The sequence below is a fragment of the Salvelinus namaycush genome, chromosome 32 (genome assembly GCF_016432855.1).
Source record: "Salvelinus namaycush isolate Seneca chromosome 32, SaNama_1.0, whole genome shotgun sequence".
NCBI classification, from domain to species: domain Eukaryota; kingdom Metazoa; phylum Chordata; class Actinopteri; order Salmoniformes; family Salmonidae; genus Salvelinus; species Salvelinus namaycush.
In genome coordinates, this window is record NC_052338.1 from 3,252,292 (window position 1) to 3,268,194 (window position 15,903).

At 45.3% G+C, this 15,903-nt stretch overlaps 1 protein-coding gene across 1 annotated transcript in view; it reads right to left on the reverse strand.

Annotated features, from left to right (window-relative positions):
• Window positions 1-402: 402 nt before the first annotated feature.
• The window catches only part of LOC120026757 (sodium bicarbonate cotransporter 3-like), a 32,403-nt gene continuing 16,902 nt past the window's right edge, over window positions 403-15,903 (reverse strand). Inside the window, exons 8-25 of the mRNA XM_038971476.1 lie at window positions 12,997-13,154; window positions 12,674-12,761; window positions 12,293-12,439; window positions 11,701-11,813; window positions 7,273-7,447; window positions 6,461-6,594; window positions 5,529-5,774; window positions 5,171-5,276; window positions 4,903-5,064; window positions 4,392-4,505; window positions 2,918-3,079; window positions 2,509-2,634; window positions 2,072-2,197; window positions 1,780-1,848; window positions 1,358-1,531; window positions 973-1,140; window positions 691-791; window positions 403-466 (exon numbers count right to left, since the gene is read on the reverse strand). Coding sequence (XP_038827404.1) covers window positions 403-466; window positions 691-791; window positions 973-1,140; window positions 1,358-1,531; window positions 1,780-1,848; window positions 2,072-2,197; window positions 2,509-2,634; window positions 2,918-3,079; window positions 4,392-4,505; window positions 4,903-5,064; window positions 5,171-5,276; window positions 5,529-5,774; window positions 6,461-6,594; window positions 7,273-7,447; window positions 11,701-11,813; window positions 12,293-12,439; window positions 12,674-12,761; window positions 12,997-13,154 — 2,433 coding nt within the window. The remainder of the gene's footprint in view (window positions 467-690; window positions 792-972; window positions 1,141-1,357; window positions 1,532-1,779; window positions 1,849-2,071; window positions 2,198-2,508; window positions 2,635-2,917; window positions 3,080-4,391; window positions 4,506-4,902; window positions 5,065-5,170; window positions 5,277-5,528; window positions 5,775-6,460; window positions 6,595-7,272; window positions 7,448-11,700; window positions 11,814-12,292; window positions 12,440-12,673; window positions 12,762-12,996; window positions 13,155-15,903) is intronic.

Below are 15,903 nucleotides of genomic sequence, written 5' to 3' on the forward strand. Positions count from 1 at the left end.
AGCAAACAAGGGCTACTTGGCACCAGTTCTCGGTCAAAAACGTTTCTCTGTCATGGTATCTCGCACTGAAAATATGTAACAATTGCTTTTGGAGGCAATTGTGACTATTGGAGGATGGTTGTCTGGGGTGAGTTCTCTATGTAATCAATGTGTACATTAGTCATTAGTATTCACATGGTTTTAGAGCCTTTTTACCTTGCCATGATACGATGGAGCAGTATGTATCATCATAACAATCCCTCCCCAACACACAAACGCAACACGCAGGGAGTGTGTGTGTTCGATAAAAAGGCATTATCTACAGGTATAGTAAATAGCCAAGTTACGATTTTGGCCATGCGCTCACTGACGTTACTGTATATTCCTGAGTAGGGTTAAAACTCAGCACGTGGGCTAGATATATCAGACACCCACCCCTACCGCCTCTTCATCCACTGGGAGGGTATGAGCGATTATTCTGTACGATCTGTTCAAGATAAACACGTTACCGAACTAACATCGTCACGGTTACCTTCACGTTGCAACACCGAGAATGTAGAGATGGAGATTTTTTTGTTGTTGTTTTATACCATAATAAAATGATATCGTCAAATCATACAAAGATAAAGCTAAAGAAAAGTGTGCCCTTCATTTATTGATCTAGTGTAATGTTTCGTATTGTACTCCTGTTGCGCGGTGGGCGCCACTCACCTCCCTGAGAACGTTTTGACTGGGATCTTGAGCAGGTTCCCACCGTCATAATGGACCTTCACAGCGTTCGCGCCCACCTGTTCTTCAATGAGCAATAAAGCCTGGGACCAAAGGGACAAGCGGAGAATTACAATCGAGTGTACCCATGAGAGTGCAGTCAAATTGACATCGTCTGAGCGGCTTTGCTAGTTGGATAGTTGGATAGTTTGCTAGTTGGATTTCTGCGGGGGGCAAGTCATGTTAGCGTGCTAGACGGTGAATGTTGTCGGGGGGGGGGGGAACTAATGGCTTTAAAGTGCTACTGTCTGTTACCCGTTTCTCCCTCTCCTTCTTCTTCTTGTCATCCTCTTTCTTCTTCTTGCTCTCGGGCATCAAGTCGTCCAGATAGCTGAGCTCCCTCTTGGTAAAGAAAAAGTCGAGAAGCTTCCGAATGAAGACGAGGGCCAGCACCTTTACGCAAAAACAGGATATTTTAAGAGGGAGAGAGGAAGCAAAAGAACTACACAGGCACATAGACGGTTTTAGATATTTTCAAGTTTACAAACACCCTTGTTGGTAGACAAGATATCACATTTCTCCAGTTTGTAAATGTGGAGAGTGATATTAACCATGGAGAGATAGAGTGATGGCAGTACTACTATAAAACATTTCGCTCTATGGGTATTACCATCATGGGGAAAACGACAGCGGCCGCGGAGGCCTTGATGACCCACAGCAGTATGAGGCAGGTGAGCTGCACCAGGGTGAAAACATGGACCTTCCACAGGGGAACGTAGCGCAGGTAGATCAGGTCAGGCTGGTGCTTGGCTGGCATACCAAACAACTTGATACGGTCAAAGAACTAAGAGAGAGGGAGAGAGATGTGAACATTGTCCTGAGCACCATTTCATCATCCGTTTCGCATTTTTTGTCAGGAAACACATTTGAAATGAAAGAGTTCAACTGCAATGACATGTTTTCTTGATCAAAGGGAGTTTAATTACAAAAAGAGTAAGCTCATCATTACAGACAAAAGCATTGCATTGCTTTACTGTCTAAAGATCCAAATCTCTGATCATATCTTCAACTAATCATTGAATATAATCTCACCTGAATGCCTTTGAGTGAAGAGGCTCCCATGTAGAGGAAGACCCCGTACAGCACCGGCATAGGAATGAACTGGAGGTTGGGGGAGAAAGGTTGGACATTACAGTATATAATAATAATAATAATCATAATAATTTCAAGCGCCTTTTAAAAAATCATCCATGTCAACATTTCAACTGTAAGGTGAACACATAAGAGTCATTCACATTGCATTATGGGTCCAGCGCCCATCGTCTTATATTAATAACCCATCTTATTTTTTATAACACTTTTCTGAAACCCAAAGAGGTGTCACCTTGAGTGCGGAGGTCATGAAGACGGAGCAGCCCATGAGGACAAATATCATGAAGCCGGTGACCCTCTGCTCTCTGATGCCCAGGAACTTGGGCTGTTCTCCTGGCGCCGAGCAGCCCGACTCCACCTTTTAGATTTGATTCGATCACATTAGACGAATGTCTAGTATACTCAAGAGAAATACATTCTTTTTCTAACAAAAACCCAACTCACAACTAATCACTTACAACAGAGGTGTCAAACTTAATACCTGGTGGGCCGAATGTCTGCTGGTTTTTGTCATTTCCTATCAATATGTTCAGTTAAGACCTAGACAACCAGGTGAGAGCAGTCCCTAACTAATTGATGACCTTAATTGATCAATGAGGTACAAGGGAATTGCGTTTTACACCGCTGACCTAGAACGAATAAACAAAAGACAGCAGCAGGCTTGCCAACCTTGAGGCTGTTGACGTGGGAGATGGAGAGCACGGTGGCGGCTACGAACCAGGGCAGGCCCATGATGGAGCAAACCCCCAGCATTACCGCCACCACCAGCAGGTCCAGATGGTAGCCACAGCCTTTCTACATGACGGAGAAGAAGGGGGGGGGGAAACCAGGGGAGGAAAAGACGAGGATAAAAAGTGATTATAGTATACTGTAGTTGGGAGCACCGAATTGTACACAGTGAATACGCTTCATGAAAACACTAGCTACATTCAACACAGTGAATGATAATATAATGGACAGGACAAGGTGACAGAACAAAACGTCCTTGTAAGAAATGCGTCTGTTCCACCCCACCTTGATGGTGTGAATGGAGTCTGTAGACTACGGAAGTCGATGCCATAAACCAGCGCCGGCTCACCTTGAGCTTGTGCTCCTTGCGGTTGATGATGACGGCGGTGATCTGCTGGTCCATGAAGATGAGGATGGTGCAGAGCAGAGCGGGCAGCGCCGCCACCAGCAGGGTCCACCAGGGGTTGGTGCCCAGCGGGGAGATCAGCCAGCCGCGATGCTTGGAGGTAGGCTGTAGACCAGAGCATAGAGTTAGCTTTTAAACTATAATGCTCATAGCTGGAGGTCAGGCTATAGTGTTCGAGTTAAGTTTATTTGTCATATGCACAGGAACGCATGGTGTAAACAGTACAATGAAATGCTTGCAGGTTCCCCTCTCGACAATGCGACAACAATAAGAATAGAAAATAATTAAGTAATGCAAATGTATAAAAAGAGTAGAAGCTCAATAGAAGCTAAAATAAAATAGAATAGATATTTAGCAGAGGTATAAATACAAGGAAGGCACATTACAATATTTACACGTGTGCCGGGAGAGATATGAAGTGTGTTGTGCAATATTAAACAGAAGTCCAATAGCAGCAGTGGTGTGTGTGTGTGTGTGTGTGTGTGTGTGTGTGTGTGTACCTGCATATGTGTGGGCTTGTGTGAGTGAGTGACTGAGTGGCTGAGTGAGTGACTGAGTGGCTGACTGACTGACTGACTGACTGACTGACTGAGTGACTGACTTAGTGACTGACTTAGTGACTGACTTAGTGACTGACTTAGTGACTGAGTGAGTGACTGACTTAGTGACTGACTTAGTGACTGAGTGAGTGACTGAGTGAGTGACTGAGTGAGTGACTGAGTGAGTGACTGACTTAGTGACTGAGTGAGTGACTGACTTAGTGACTGAGTGAGTGACTGACTTAGTGACTGAGTGAGTGACTGACAGTGACTGACTTAGTGACTGAGTGACTGACTGAGTGAGTGCAGGTGTGCTAAGGTACGGAGAGTCAGTGTAAATGGTCAGTTCCAGTTCAAGTGTTTGGTTTGTGGGTAAAAACTGTCTCTGAGCCTCGTGGTCCAAGACCCGATGCTCTGATACCGTCTGCCAGACGGTAGGGGAGTGAACAGTCCGTGGCTGGGTTGTGTGTGGTCCTTCATGATGTTTTTCACTGTACATTACATTGTCCTGTGTACACTTTACTGTATCCTGTGTGACTTTGATTGATTTTAGCTATAATGCTAAGGCTAGTAGCTAGCTATCGCATTACACTATTACACCTGCCGTGGTGCTTGGAGGTGGATCTGCAGCAGGGCAGAGAGTTAGCTTCAACGCTAAGGCTAAAAGAAAGCCATCCCGTTGCGCTCGACAGATCTGAATAGGTCAGTGTCCACATTAGCTTACTGGTATCACTACTGCCTCTAGTATCAGCCCAGGATATATATATATCATTGCTGTCATCAGTATCACATGACATGTTGATGTGATCAGTATGCCATATGGCAGTACGGCGTCTTTTGAATGCCTACACAGAGATACAGTATCAAAAGAGTCCTACCTCAAAGCGGTCGGGTACGTTGAGTTTAGGAGAGGGGATGCCCATCAGATAGTCCACCAGCACCATGATCATGATGGTCAGAAACACGGCAAAGTCACTGATGGTGGAGCGTACCTGCACAACCCATAATAATGACATTTTGCATAAACGTGGTAACGTGTAAACAACAAATCCATTGTAATTCCCTCAGTGGGAACACCCACACACAGTAGCTAATGGTAACAGCAAAGCGTGAGACATATTGTGTGGGAAGAATGTGACGACCTTGAAATGAAACTGTGAATGTTGTTGCAGCACAATACACTTTTAGAGGAACATGGACACACACACACACACACACACACACACACACACACACACAAACACACACACACACAAACACACACACACACACACACACACACACACACACACACACACACACACACACACACACACACACACACACACACACACACACACACACACACACACTCTAGCTGTACGCCCTGATCGCAAGTGAATAACACACCATTGTAGGGAAGTATCGCTCGGTCTTGATCTCCTTGAGGAAGGAGGAGAGGAAGAAGGTGGTGAAGAAGAGGATGATGGACCAGAAGAGGACATCTGGGATGTAGGGTCCGTGGTGACCACAGGCAGGACCAGCAAACTCTCCATGGAGCAGGTTACACATCTGGCAAAGAGAGTAAAAGGGTCAGAGAAATACACAGGCTCAACAGATGTTTTTGCAGTGTGTGTGTTCCTTGTGTGTGTGTGTGTGTGTGTGTCCTCTGACTGACCGATACGTTGAGACTGTTCCAGGAGATAGTGTCTGGTGTGTGTCCTGTCTGGTTCCACGTCTGCAAGATCTCAGTGGAGGCGTTGGCCGGTGGAGAACACTGACACCTGAGTCAAGAGAAGAAATCTTACACACTCCATGCCTTACACTCCCCACACAACCATCATTTCCCCTTTTCCATCTTTGGGCGCGAGTCGGTGGTAATATCATCTGAAACACTGCAATCCAAATAGAAAAGGTACATTTCCTGAATAAAATGTGTGTTTGGTCAGCAATTTTTTTTTAAGGCAGCGGAAAAATGGCAGCTCCCACTTCCCGCGGCTTTTGCCCTCCGCCGAGGCTCTCTGACCCAGACTCACGAGTAGAGGGTGAGGTTGTCCAGCTCGTTGTGCATGTTGACTGGGTAGTGTTCCCCCAGGTGGAAGAGCTTCTCCAGGGCCTCGTAGATGAAGATGATGCAGATGAGAGCGGCGAAGGCCTCCTCTGTGAAGCGGGTGATGTAACAGACCAGGGAGCTAGCGTCCGTGGCAACCAGGACCAGGCAGAGGAAGGCCGTCCACAGGCCGATGCTGGTCCTCAGAGACAGGTAGGACAGGCCGTAGTCCCTGGGTAGGAGAGGAGAGGAGTTCGAGACTCAATAGTGGGGCTGTCAAATCACTAAACAATGCAATCGAGTTGACTCGCGGGATTCTCTGCGATTAATCGCAAATTACGAATTTGCTCAAAGTGAGCTGTAATTTAAGATTTTACATACAAGAAAACATAACAAGAATATTGATGTCTTGATTTTATCTAAAGCAACGGTTAGAAAAATTTGGTAAATTAAGAAAGCACACTTTATTTAACCTCAATATCAACTTTACAAGGCATTGTACTCGATTTTAGCTGTATATATAATGTATTTTGGATGTTTTCAGTGTATTTTCACATTCATATCTTATTAGATACTGCAAGCAGTGAGCTCAAAGCATATAAACGTTATGACAGTTGTAGGGGAGGAGCAATCACTCGGACCATGCCTTATGAAATGATTGAATGACCTTGAGCCTGTCCCGACTTCTTTCATAACTAGTTATGGCCCTGAGTTTTTCCTGACCATGTGATTTGACCAAGAAAAACTCCAGGCACTTGATTTACTGTGCATGTATACAGTACATAAAACTCAGGAAGTTACTGATCAGAAACAAATTAGAAATCCCCAAATGGCAGGTGAGCTTGTACTTGCAGGTTGTTACCACCAGAGGGCCACAGTGCAAATGACAGTGAAACCAGGATATGGTTGCACACTCACTTGCAAAACTTGAAGAGGATCTTCTCGAAAACTAGGACAGGCCCCGTACTGCCCAGTATAGTGAGGGGCTGCCCCGCAAACAGAGAGAAGGCCACTCCTGTGAGGGATGCCCCAAACAGAGACTCTATGGCACTCTGTAGCAAAAGAAGAGAGGGAGGGGAAGAAGCAGTGAGAACGGGAGGAAGTGGTAAATACATAAGAGGAAACCAGAGAGAGGGAGAGACTAAGGGGAATAAGGCAAAGCGGACAGAACACCCCACATAACATAGCACATCAGTTTAAAGTGACATTCCAGATCAGGCTGCCTAGCATCAGACAGTGTAGATAGACTGCTTTACTTCATCCACCCCGTCGGCCTGTCTGTACTTATATCCCTCCGCCACTGGCCTTCTAATTAGTTTACTCAGACGCATCACACACCCCGGCACGCTGACGCTAGCTACGCCAACAGTCTCCCTCTGGAGTTACTGTAGGATTTGTGTGTGTAACTCATTGTCAGGATCAAAGCATGGAGACAGTATTCTGAGTAGCTCGCAGTGAGGAAGAGGGACACTGTCTAACCACATCCGATGTGCTTATAGTGATATGAATCCTATATGCTTTTAGTGATATTTGTATATAGTAATAAGCAAATAGGGTAAGACCTTTTGGTAAGACCTTTTGTTAAACGTATACATAATTAGTGCAAGGCTTACATTGACTTGTTAAACTCTAAGTGACTTGCATACATTAAGGGATACTGCACAGATAGAAGAGAGACTGCTGTAATCGGAGTGGCATTCATTGACACTCATGGACAAGGACCCACTCACTATGTTTCCCTTAGTGGCCTCGCCCAGCAGCCCTCCGAAGGTGATGACAGGGGACATGCAGGCGCAGTAGAGGAACAGGATGGAGGCCAGACACTGCAGGTTCAACGAGTCCCGGATGTCGCTCCAGTAGAACGGGGCCTTCCGCTTTATATCCATCACCAGGCCTCCAAAGATCCTAGAGGAAGGGCAAAACCACAACGCTTTACAGCAGGCTAACTAAAGTATCCCAGATTACATCATTAGACATCTGGATTAGGTTTTTTGGACCATACAGGGGACCATACAAGCCACTGGGCACACACCTGTCGAGTCAACGTTTTCCTCACCATTTCAATGAAATGACATTGAACCAACGTGGAATAGACGTTATTGACGTCTGTGCCCAGTGGGAACGCATTATTGGACTCCGAGATAACTCTTTTGGATCTATAGGGCTCCCAGAGATTTGTTAGGACCCACAGATACCTTTTTCAGAACATCAGTGTTGTACGGTACACCATAACCTAGGTACTTTCTGATACTGTAACATGAGAAACGGTTCACTGACTGAGATGATCAAGCCTGTCTAGTAACATGACGACTGGGCCAGCAGCCTAACTTTTCAGCGCCTTTGGCGTTCCAGTTCGACAATTATACTGACCAAAAATATAAACGCAACATGCCACAATTTCTAAGATATTACTGAGTTACAGTTCAATAAAGGAAATCAGTCAATTTAAATAATTTCATTAGGCCCTAATCTATAGATTTCACATGACTGGGAATGCAGATATGCATCTGTTGGTCACAGACACCTTAAAGAAAACGTGCCTCACAATGGGCCTCAGGATCTCGTTACGGTATATCTGTGCATTCAAATTACCATCAATAAAATGCAATTGTGTTCATTGACCATAGCTTATGCCTGCCCATACCATGGAACATTTCTAGTATCTTTTGTTTCAGCTCAGTACACTGAACAAAAATATTAACGCAACATGTAAAGTGTTGGTCCCATGTTTCATGAGCTGAAATAATTGATAGAAGAAATTTTCCAAACGTACAAAAAGCTTGTATCTCTCAAATTGTGTCCACAAAGTTGTTTAAATCCCTGTAAGTGAGAATTTCTCCTTTTCCAAGATAAATATATAAAATGAAATTGTATTAGTCACACAGATGTTATTGCGGGTGTAGCGAAATGCTTGTGTTCCTAGCTCCAACAGTGCAGTAGTATCTAACAATTTACAACAATACACACAAATCTAAAAGTAAAAGAATGGAAGTAATATATAAAGTAAGTATGGAAGTAATATATATATATAGTAAGAAATATATAAATATTAGATTGAGCAATGTCGGAGTGGCATTGACTAAAATACAGTAGAATAGAATACAGTATATACATATGAGATGAGTAAAGCAGTATGTAAACATTATTTAAACATTGTTAAAGTGACTAGTGTTCCATTATTAAAGTGGTCAGTGATTCCAAGTCTATGTATATAGGGCAGCAGCCTCCAAGGTGCAGGGTTGCGTAACCAGGTAGAAGCTGGCTAATGATGGCTATTTAACAAGGTCTGATGGCCTTGAGATAGAAGCTGTTTTTCAGTCTCTCGGTGGCTGGACGGCTCTGGCTGGTCCTGGCTGGACGGCTCTGGCTGGTCCTGGCTGGACGGCTTTGAAGGCTCAGTACAGACGGACAGCTCTGACGGCTCGGGACAGACGGACAGCGCTGGGCAGGCAGGCAGCTCAGACAGCGCTGGGCAGGCAGCCAGCTCAGACACTGGCTGCGCTGGAGAGGAGGAAGGCTCTGACAGCGCTGGACAGGTGGGAGCAGCTGGAGAGAGAACCCAGAGAGACAGCCTGGTGCGGGGGGCAGCCACCGGAGGACTGGTACGTGGAGGTGGCACCGGGTATACCGGACCGTGAAGGAGGACACGCGCTCTTGAGCACCGAGCCTCCCCAACCCTACCAGGTTGAATGGTCCCCGTAGCCCTGCCAGTGCGGCGAGGTGGAATAGCCCGCACTGGGCTATGCTGGCAAACCGGCGACACCATTCGTAAGGCTGGTGCCATGTATGCCGGCCCGAGGAGACGCACTGGAGGCCAGATGCGTTGGGCCGGCTTCATGACATCCGGCTCGATGCCCAACCTAGCCCTACCAGTGCGGCGAGGTGGAATAGCCCGCACTGGGCTAAGCACGCGTACTGGGGACACCGTGCGCTTTACCGCATAACACGGTGTCTGACCAGTACGACGCCCTCTCACTCCACGGTAAGCACGGGGAGTTGGCTCAGGTATCCTACCCGGCTTTGCCACACTCCGCGTGTGCCCCCCCCCCCCCCCAAGAAATTTTTGGGTCTGACTCCCGGGCTTCCGTGCTAGCCGCGTACCTTCATAACCCCGGTTCCTCTCTCCGGCTGCCTCCGCTCTCCTCGCTGCCTCCAGCTGTTCCCATGGGAGGTGATCCTTTCCAGCCAGGATCTCCTCCCATGTGTAACAACCCTTGCCGTCCAAGACGTCTTCCCATGTCCATTCCTGTGTCTGTCTCTGCTGCTGTCGCTGCCCGTTTACACTCCGCTTGGTCCTAGATTGGTGGGTGGTTCTGTAACGGTTTCTCTCCTCCTCTTCGTCTGAAGAGGAGGAGTAGGCATCAGACCAAAATGCAGCGGGTTGTGAATACATAATGAATTTATTCAAAGACGAAGACGAACACGAAAAACACTTGGAAAATTACAAAACAACAAAACGACGTAGACTGACCTAAAACATGAGAACTTACAAATACACGAAGAATGCACGAACAGGTACAGACTACAAACCAAAGCTACAGTCCCGTGTGGTACGAACATACATACAGACACGGAAGACACAACCACCCACCAAAACCACGTGAATCACCGGCTGCCTAAGTATGATTCTCAATCAGGGACAACGATTGACAGCTGTCTCTGATTGAGAATCATACCCGGCCGAACACAAACATCCCAACATAGAACAAACACATCGACAACCCACCCCAACTCACGCCCTGACCAACTAAAATAATACAAGAGAAAGGAAAAACAGGTCAGGAACGTGACACTAATGTCCACACATCAGCTACAACGAGTCAGCCTACCATTACTTCTGTGCTAGAATTTAGAACTTCCTTCACACAAAGTACGACAAAAACTCAAAAGATGCCCATAGGTTATTCTGTGACTTTGGCTAATCCACTTTTTTTTTTGCCTTGGTATCGAGTATTGATATTGAGTATTATGATACTAAACCTGGTATCGAAGTCAAAATTCTGGTATCGTGACAACACTACCATCAATAGGGTCTGCCAGAAAAAAATGTGGAGCCCCCAAATGTGGTACACATTTATAGACACTTCCTACAAGAATTAATTGACATTTTAGAGATCTTTGGTTAATGGTAATTTCCTAACTGTGATGCTTAGAGCTAGGTTCCTTGCTGAGGGGAACCCTGTTAGTTTCCCACCGAGGTTGGACACACTCCTGCTCTCTGACCCAGACACCACTCAACCCATTCACACCCAGGTTCCTACCTCACACACACACTCCGCTAACTTACACAAACACACTCAACCTACCAGTCTCAGGTCTAAGTCACCACACCTTTGTGTGTTCAGGGACTGCATAACACCCCGTAAAGACTATCCCTTATCCCTACCTTAGTCCCTCTCTCTCTCTATCCCTTATCCCCTATCCCCTTATCCCCTATCCCCTTATCCTTCCCCCCCTCTACCTCTCTCTCAGTCGTTCTCTGCCGGCATGCTGCTTTTTATAGCAGCACGCCGAGAGTGGATCTGCGGAGGGGTAAATAATGCAGTGCCCAGTCTGCGAGGTGTGTGTGTCCTGGGGGAGTGAGGTCACAAATAATCACACTCTACCAGCAGGGCAGCCACGCGATCTCAGAGGCTTTCACCCGGAGACCCTGAGTATTTACTTATGTCAGCATCGTAATTGTAACATGTGCAGTGCATTGGTAATGTCACAGTATGTGGGCATGGTATGTTATTCATTTTTGTCTTCATAAACAGTCTCAATAATGGATTACCTTATACATGTTTAATGAATTTCATCAAGAATAAAAAGCATCAAAACAGTAAAAAAAAAAAAGAGTTTTACAACCTATTGCCTATGTCATACCATAGTATTTAAAACAAAGTCTTAAGCAGTGTCTCAAATGATACCCTATTCCACATGTATGGTAGTCCACTACTGTTGATCACAGCTCTTTGTAAGAAATAGGGTGTCATTTGAGATTTACCCTTATCAACTCTTCTCTATGGGGCAATTTCCCCCAGACACAGATTAAGCCTAGTCCTGGAATAAAAAGCAAGCTCAGTGGGGAATCTCCATTGAAAATGCTTTTAGGTCCAGAATGAAGCTTAATCTGTGTCCCCGGAAACCTCCCCTATGAATTCGTACGCATAGCTCACCGTCCGGTTCTCTGCAGCTCGGGCCCAGCTCCGTGGCCTTCGTCCTCCTCCTTCAACATCTCCCCAGAGGGTGAGGGCGACCCGTTGGGCTGCGAGGGAATCTTCCTCTTCAACTACAAGTGAGAGAGCCATTATAGGTTTGGCTCAGATGGTAGAGCATGGAGTTGGCCACGCCAGGGTCGTGGGTTTGATTCCCGCTGGGGCCATCCATACGAAAAATACATGCACGCATGAACGCATGACTAAGTTATTACAGGGCTGTTATATCCTCTACTGCCACCAGGAGGCACAGTCATACACATCATGGAAACATCATCGAAAACGAACATGCAAGCCAGTGTTCTTCAATCCTGGAGACCCACTGGTGGTACAGGGTAGACTATACTTCCAACACATCTGATTCAACTAATCATCAAGCCCTTGATTAATTTAATCAAGTGTGCTCGTGCTAGGCTGAAACAAAAAAAACCTTGTGGCTCTCCAGGATCAAGATTGAAGAGCACTATGTGACCAATCATCTGAAATCAGGCTTGACTTCAGACTTCATGTTGATTTTCTGTTTCTGTTTATATATGTCAACTTAGACCCTCACCTGCGATGGGACGTTCTTGGGGGGTTCGATTCGTATCGAGGGGTCCCATTCTCCTGGGGGCAGGACTGTCACCTGGTCCAGAAATTCATCTATCCCAGACAGCAGGTCCATCCGATCTTTGGCCTTGTACGCCACATCATGGAATATCTACAGAGAAATGCAGGAAAGAGTATAGCTTTTACGTTTTGATCTTAAAATGTATCTAGTCTGAACGCCACACCCATCCCCCTGATGGGGAAAAAGTTACTCAAAGGAGTTAGTCTATTCTATGCCTCTCGGGGGGAGCTAATTCATGTTTATGACTGAATGTTACCAATCTTCATAAGACTATAAGGATAAGTGCACAAACAGCAGCACGTAAAACGTCTCCCGTCCTCTCACCTCATCTGTCATCAGTGTGGCCATGGATCTGCCAATCTCATGGTACTGAGGGCCTTTACCGTGTGGACCCAGCAGCAGAAACAAAAACCTGTAGGGGACACAAACCATTTTCACGCATTAGACTAAACGCAATGTCGATGGCCAGGTATAGGCAGATACATTGTGTATTATTCAAAACCCAACATAATTTAGTATAGTTGGTGATATGACTCCAAATACAAAATGGTTTAGGCTACTGGTAGGGGAGCAGGTGCATGAATAAAACCTAGAAACAGCAGGGAAAGAGCAGTGAAAGAGTGGGTGAAGAGATGTAGTGTACCTACCTGGTGGGCACGGGCACCTCCGTGAGCCCTGTGATGAGGACGGCGGGGGACAGGCGTACGAAGGCGATGATGGGCCTCTCCAGGAAGTCCACCTCCCCTACCAGCACGTTGGACGCCTCGGCGCCCGGAGGAATCTTCTTCATGAAGTTCATGTCCACCTAAAAGGAGCGGAATGGGACAGAGAGAGAGAGAGACTTTAGGAAGTAACAACTATATGAGACAGTGTCTCCCAATCCTGGCTCTGTTTCTGGGAATCCTGGTCCTGTGGACGAGAAAATAAAGGTGAAAATTAAAAATAAAATAAAAACTAGCACACCTGATTCAAATAATCAAAGGATTGATGATGAGTTGATTAGTTGAATCAAGTGTGTTAGTTTTTATTTTATTTTTCACCTTTATTTAACAAGGTAGGCTAGTTGAGAACAAGTTATCATTTGCAACTGCGACCTGGCCAAGATAAAGCATAGCAATTCGACACATACAACATGTTAGTGTTAGGGGGTAAAAAAACAAAAAAAATTGCATCCCTTTAGGTCTTCAGAACCAGGATTGGGAAATAGAGGACAGCGCCGGACTGAATTCTTAATCCCGCTCCCGCCCACTCCTTTTCTTACCGCGCCCGCCCGCTCCTGCTGACTTCATGTCCGTCTCCCACCCACTCCTTTTCTTACCGCGCCCGCCCGCTCCTGCTGACTTCTCGTCCGACTCCCACCCACTCCTTTTCTTACCGCGCCCGCCTGCTCCTGCTGACTTCATGTCCGTCTCCCACCCACTCCTTTTCTTACCGCGCCCGCCCGCTCCTGCTGACTTCTCGTCCGACTCCCACCCACTCCTTTTCTTACCGCGCCCGCCCGCTCCTGCTGACTTCTCGTCCGACTCCCACCCACTCCTTTTCTTACCGCGCCCGCCCGCTCCTGCTGACTTCTCGTCCGACTCCCACCCACTCCTTTTCTTACCGCGCCCGCCCGCTCCTGCTGACTTCTCGTCCGACTCCCACCCACTACTTTTCTTAACGCGCCCACCCGTTCCTGCTGACTTCTCGTCCGACTCCCACCCACTACTTTTCTTACTTCTACTTGGTCACAATCCCGGATCCGGGAGCACCCTCATCAGTAAAAAAGCTGACTAGCATAGCCTAGCATAGCGCCACAAGTAAATACTAGCATCTAAATATCATTAAATCACAAGTCCAAGACACCAGATGAAAGATACACATCTTGTGAATCCAGCCATCATTTCTGATTTTTAAAATGTTTTACAGGGAAGACACAATATGTATTTCTATTAGCTAACCACGATAGCAAAAGACACAACTTTTTTTTCCCACCATTTTTTTCCTGCATAGGTAGCTATCACAAATTCGACCAAATAAAGATATAAATAGTCACTAACCAAGAAACAACTTCATCAGATGACAGTCTGATAACATATTTATTGTATAGCATATGTTTTGTTAGAAAAATGTGCATATTTCAGGTATAAATCATAGTTTTACATTGCAGCCACCATCACAACTCTCACCAAAGCAACTAGAATAACTACAGAGACCAACGTGAATTACCTAAATACTCATCATAAAACATTTATGAAAAATACACAGCGTACAGCAAATGAAAGACAAAGATCTTGTGAATCCAGCCAATATTTCAGATTTTTTAAGTGTTTTACAGCGAAAACACAATATAGCATTATATTAGCTTACTACAATAGCCAACCACACAACAGCATTGATTCAAGCCAACAATAGCGATAACAAATAAACCAGCAAAAGATATTAATTTTTTCACTAACCTTCTCAAACTTCTTCAGATGACAGTCCTATAACATCATATTACACAATACATATAGAGTTTGTTCGAAAATGTGCATATTTAGCGGCACAAATTGTGGTTATACAATGAGAATAGTAGCCAAGCTGCCAACAAAATGTCGGGAGAAATCTTGGGAGAGGCACCTAATCTAATCAGTAACTAATCATAAACTTGACTAAGAAATACAGGTTGGACAGCAAATGAAAGATACATTAGTTCTTAATGCAACCGCTGTGTTAGATTTTTAAAATTAACGTTACTACGACATACAGCGTGCGTTAAAGCGAGACCGCACCGAAATTAATGGCGGAATAGTAGTTTGACATTTTTCAACTGAACAACGAATTAACATCATAAATAGTTCTTACTTTTTGATGAGCTTCCATCAGAATCTTGGGCAAGTTGTCCTTTGTCCAGAAGAATCGTTGCTCGGTTGTAGATTGTCACCTTCAACTTTGGAATTAGCAGTAAACATTAGCCATGTGGCGAAGACGTGCCCAACTCACTATAACGCAGCACAAAGAAATATCCGAAAATCGCAATATACTGATATAAACTGATATAACTCGGTTTAAAATAACTACATTATGATGTCTTTAACACCTATATCGAATAAAATCAGAGCCGGATATATCTAAGGCCTATAACGAGAGCTTTCCAGAACGCCATCCTGAGGTCTGTCTTGCGTCATGGCGAATGTTGAAAAGAGTGTACCCCACGTACCCAGACCCTTTATATGGCCTCAGATCTGCCTAGCAACTCCATTCAAATTCTCACTACTTGCTGACATCTAGGGGAAGGCGTATGCAGTGCATGTCGACCAATAGAAGACATGCAAATTAATAAACTGACCCTAGAACAGACTGCCTGATTTCAGATTTCTCACTTCCTGACAGGAAGTTTGCTCCAACTTGAGTTCTGTTTTACTCACAGATATAATTCAAACGGTTTTAGAAACTAGAGAGTGTTTTCTATCCAATAGTAATAATAATATGCATATTGTACGAGCAAGAATTGAGTACGAGGCAGTTTAATTTGGGAACGAAATTTTTACAAAGTGAAAACAGCCCCCCCTATTGAGAAAAGGTTACGCGCC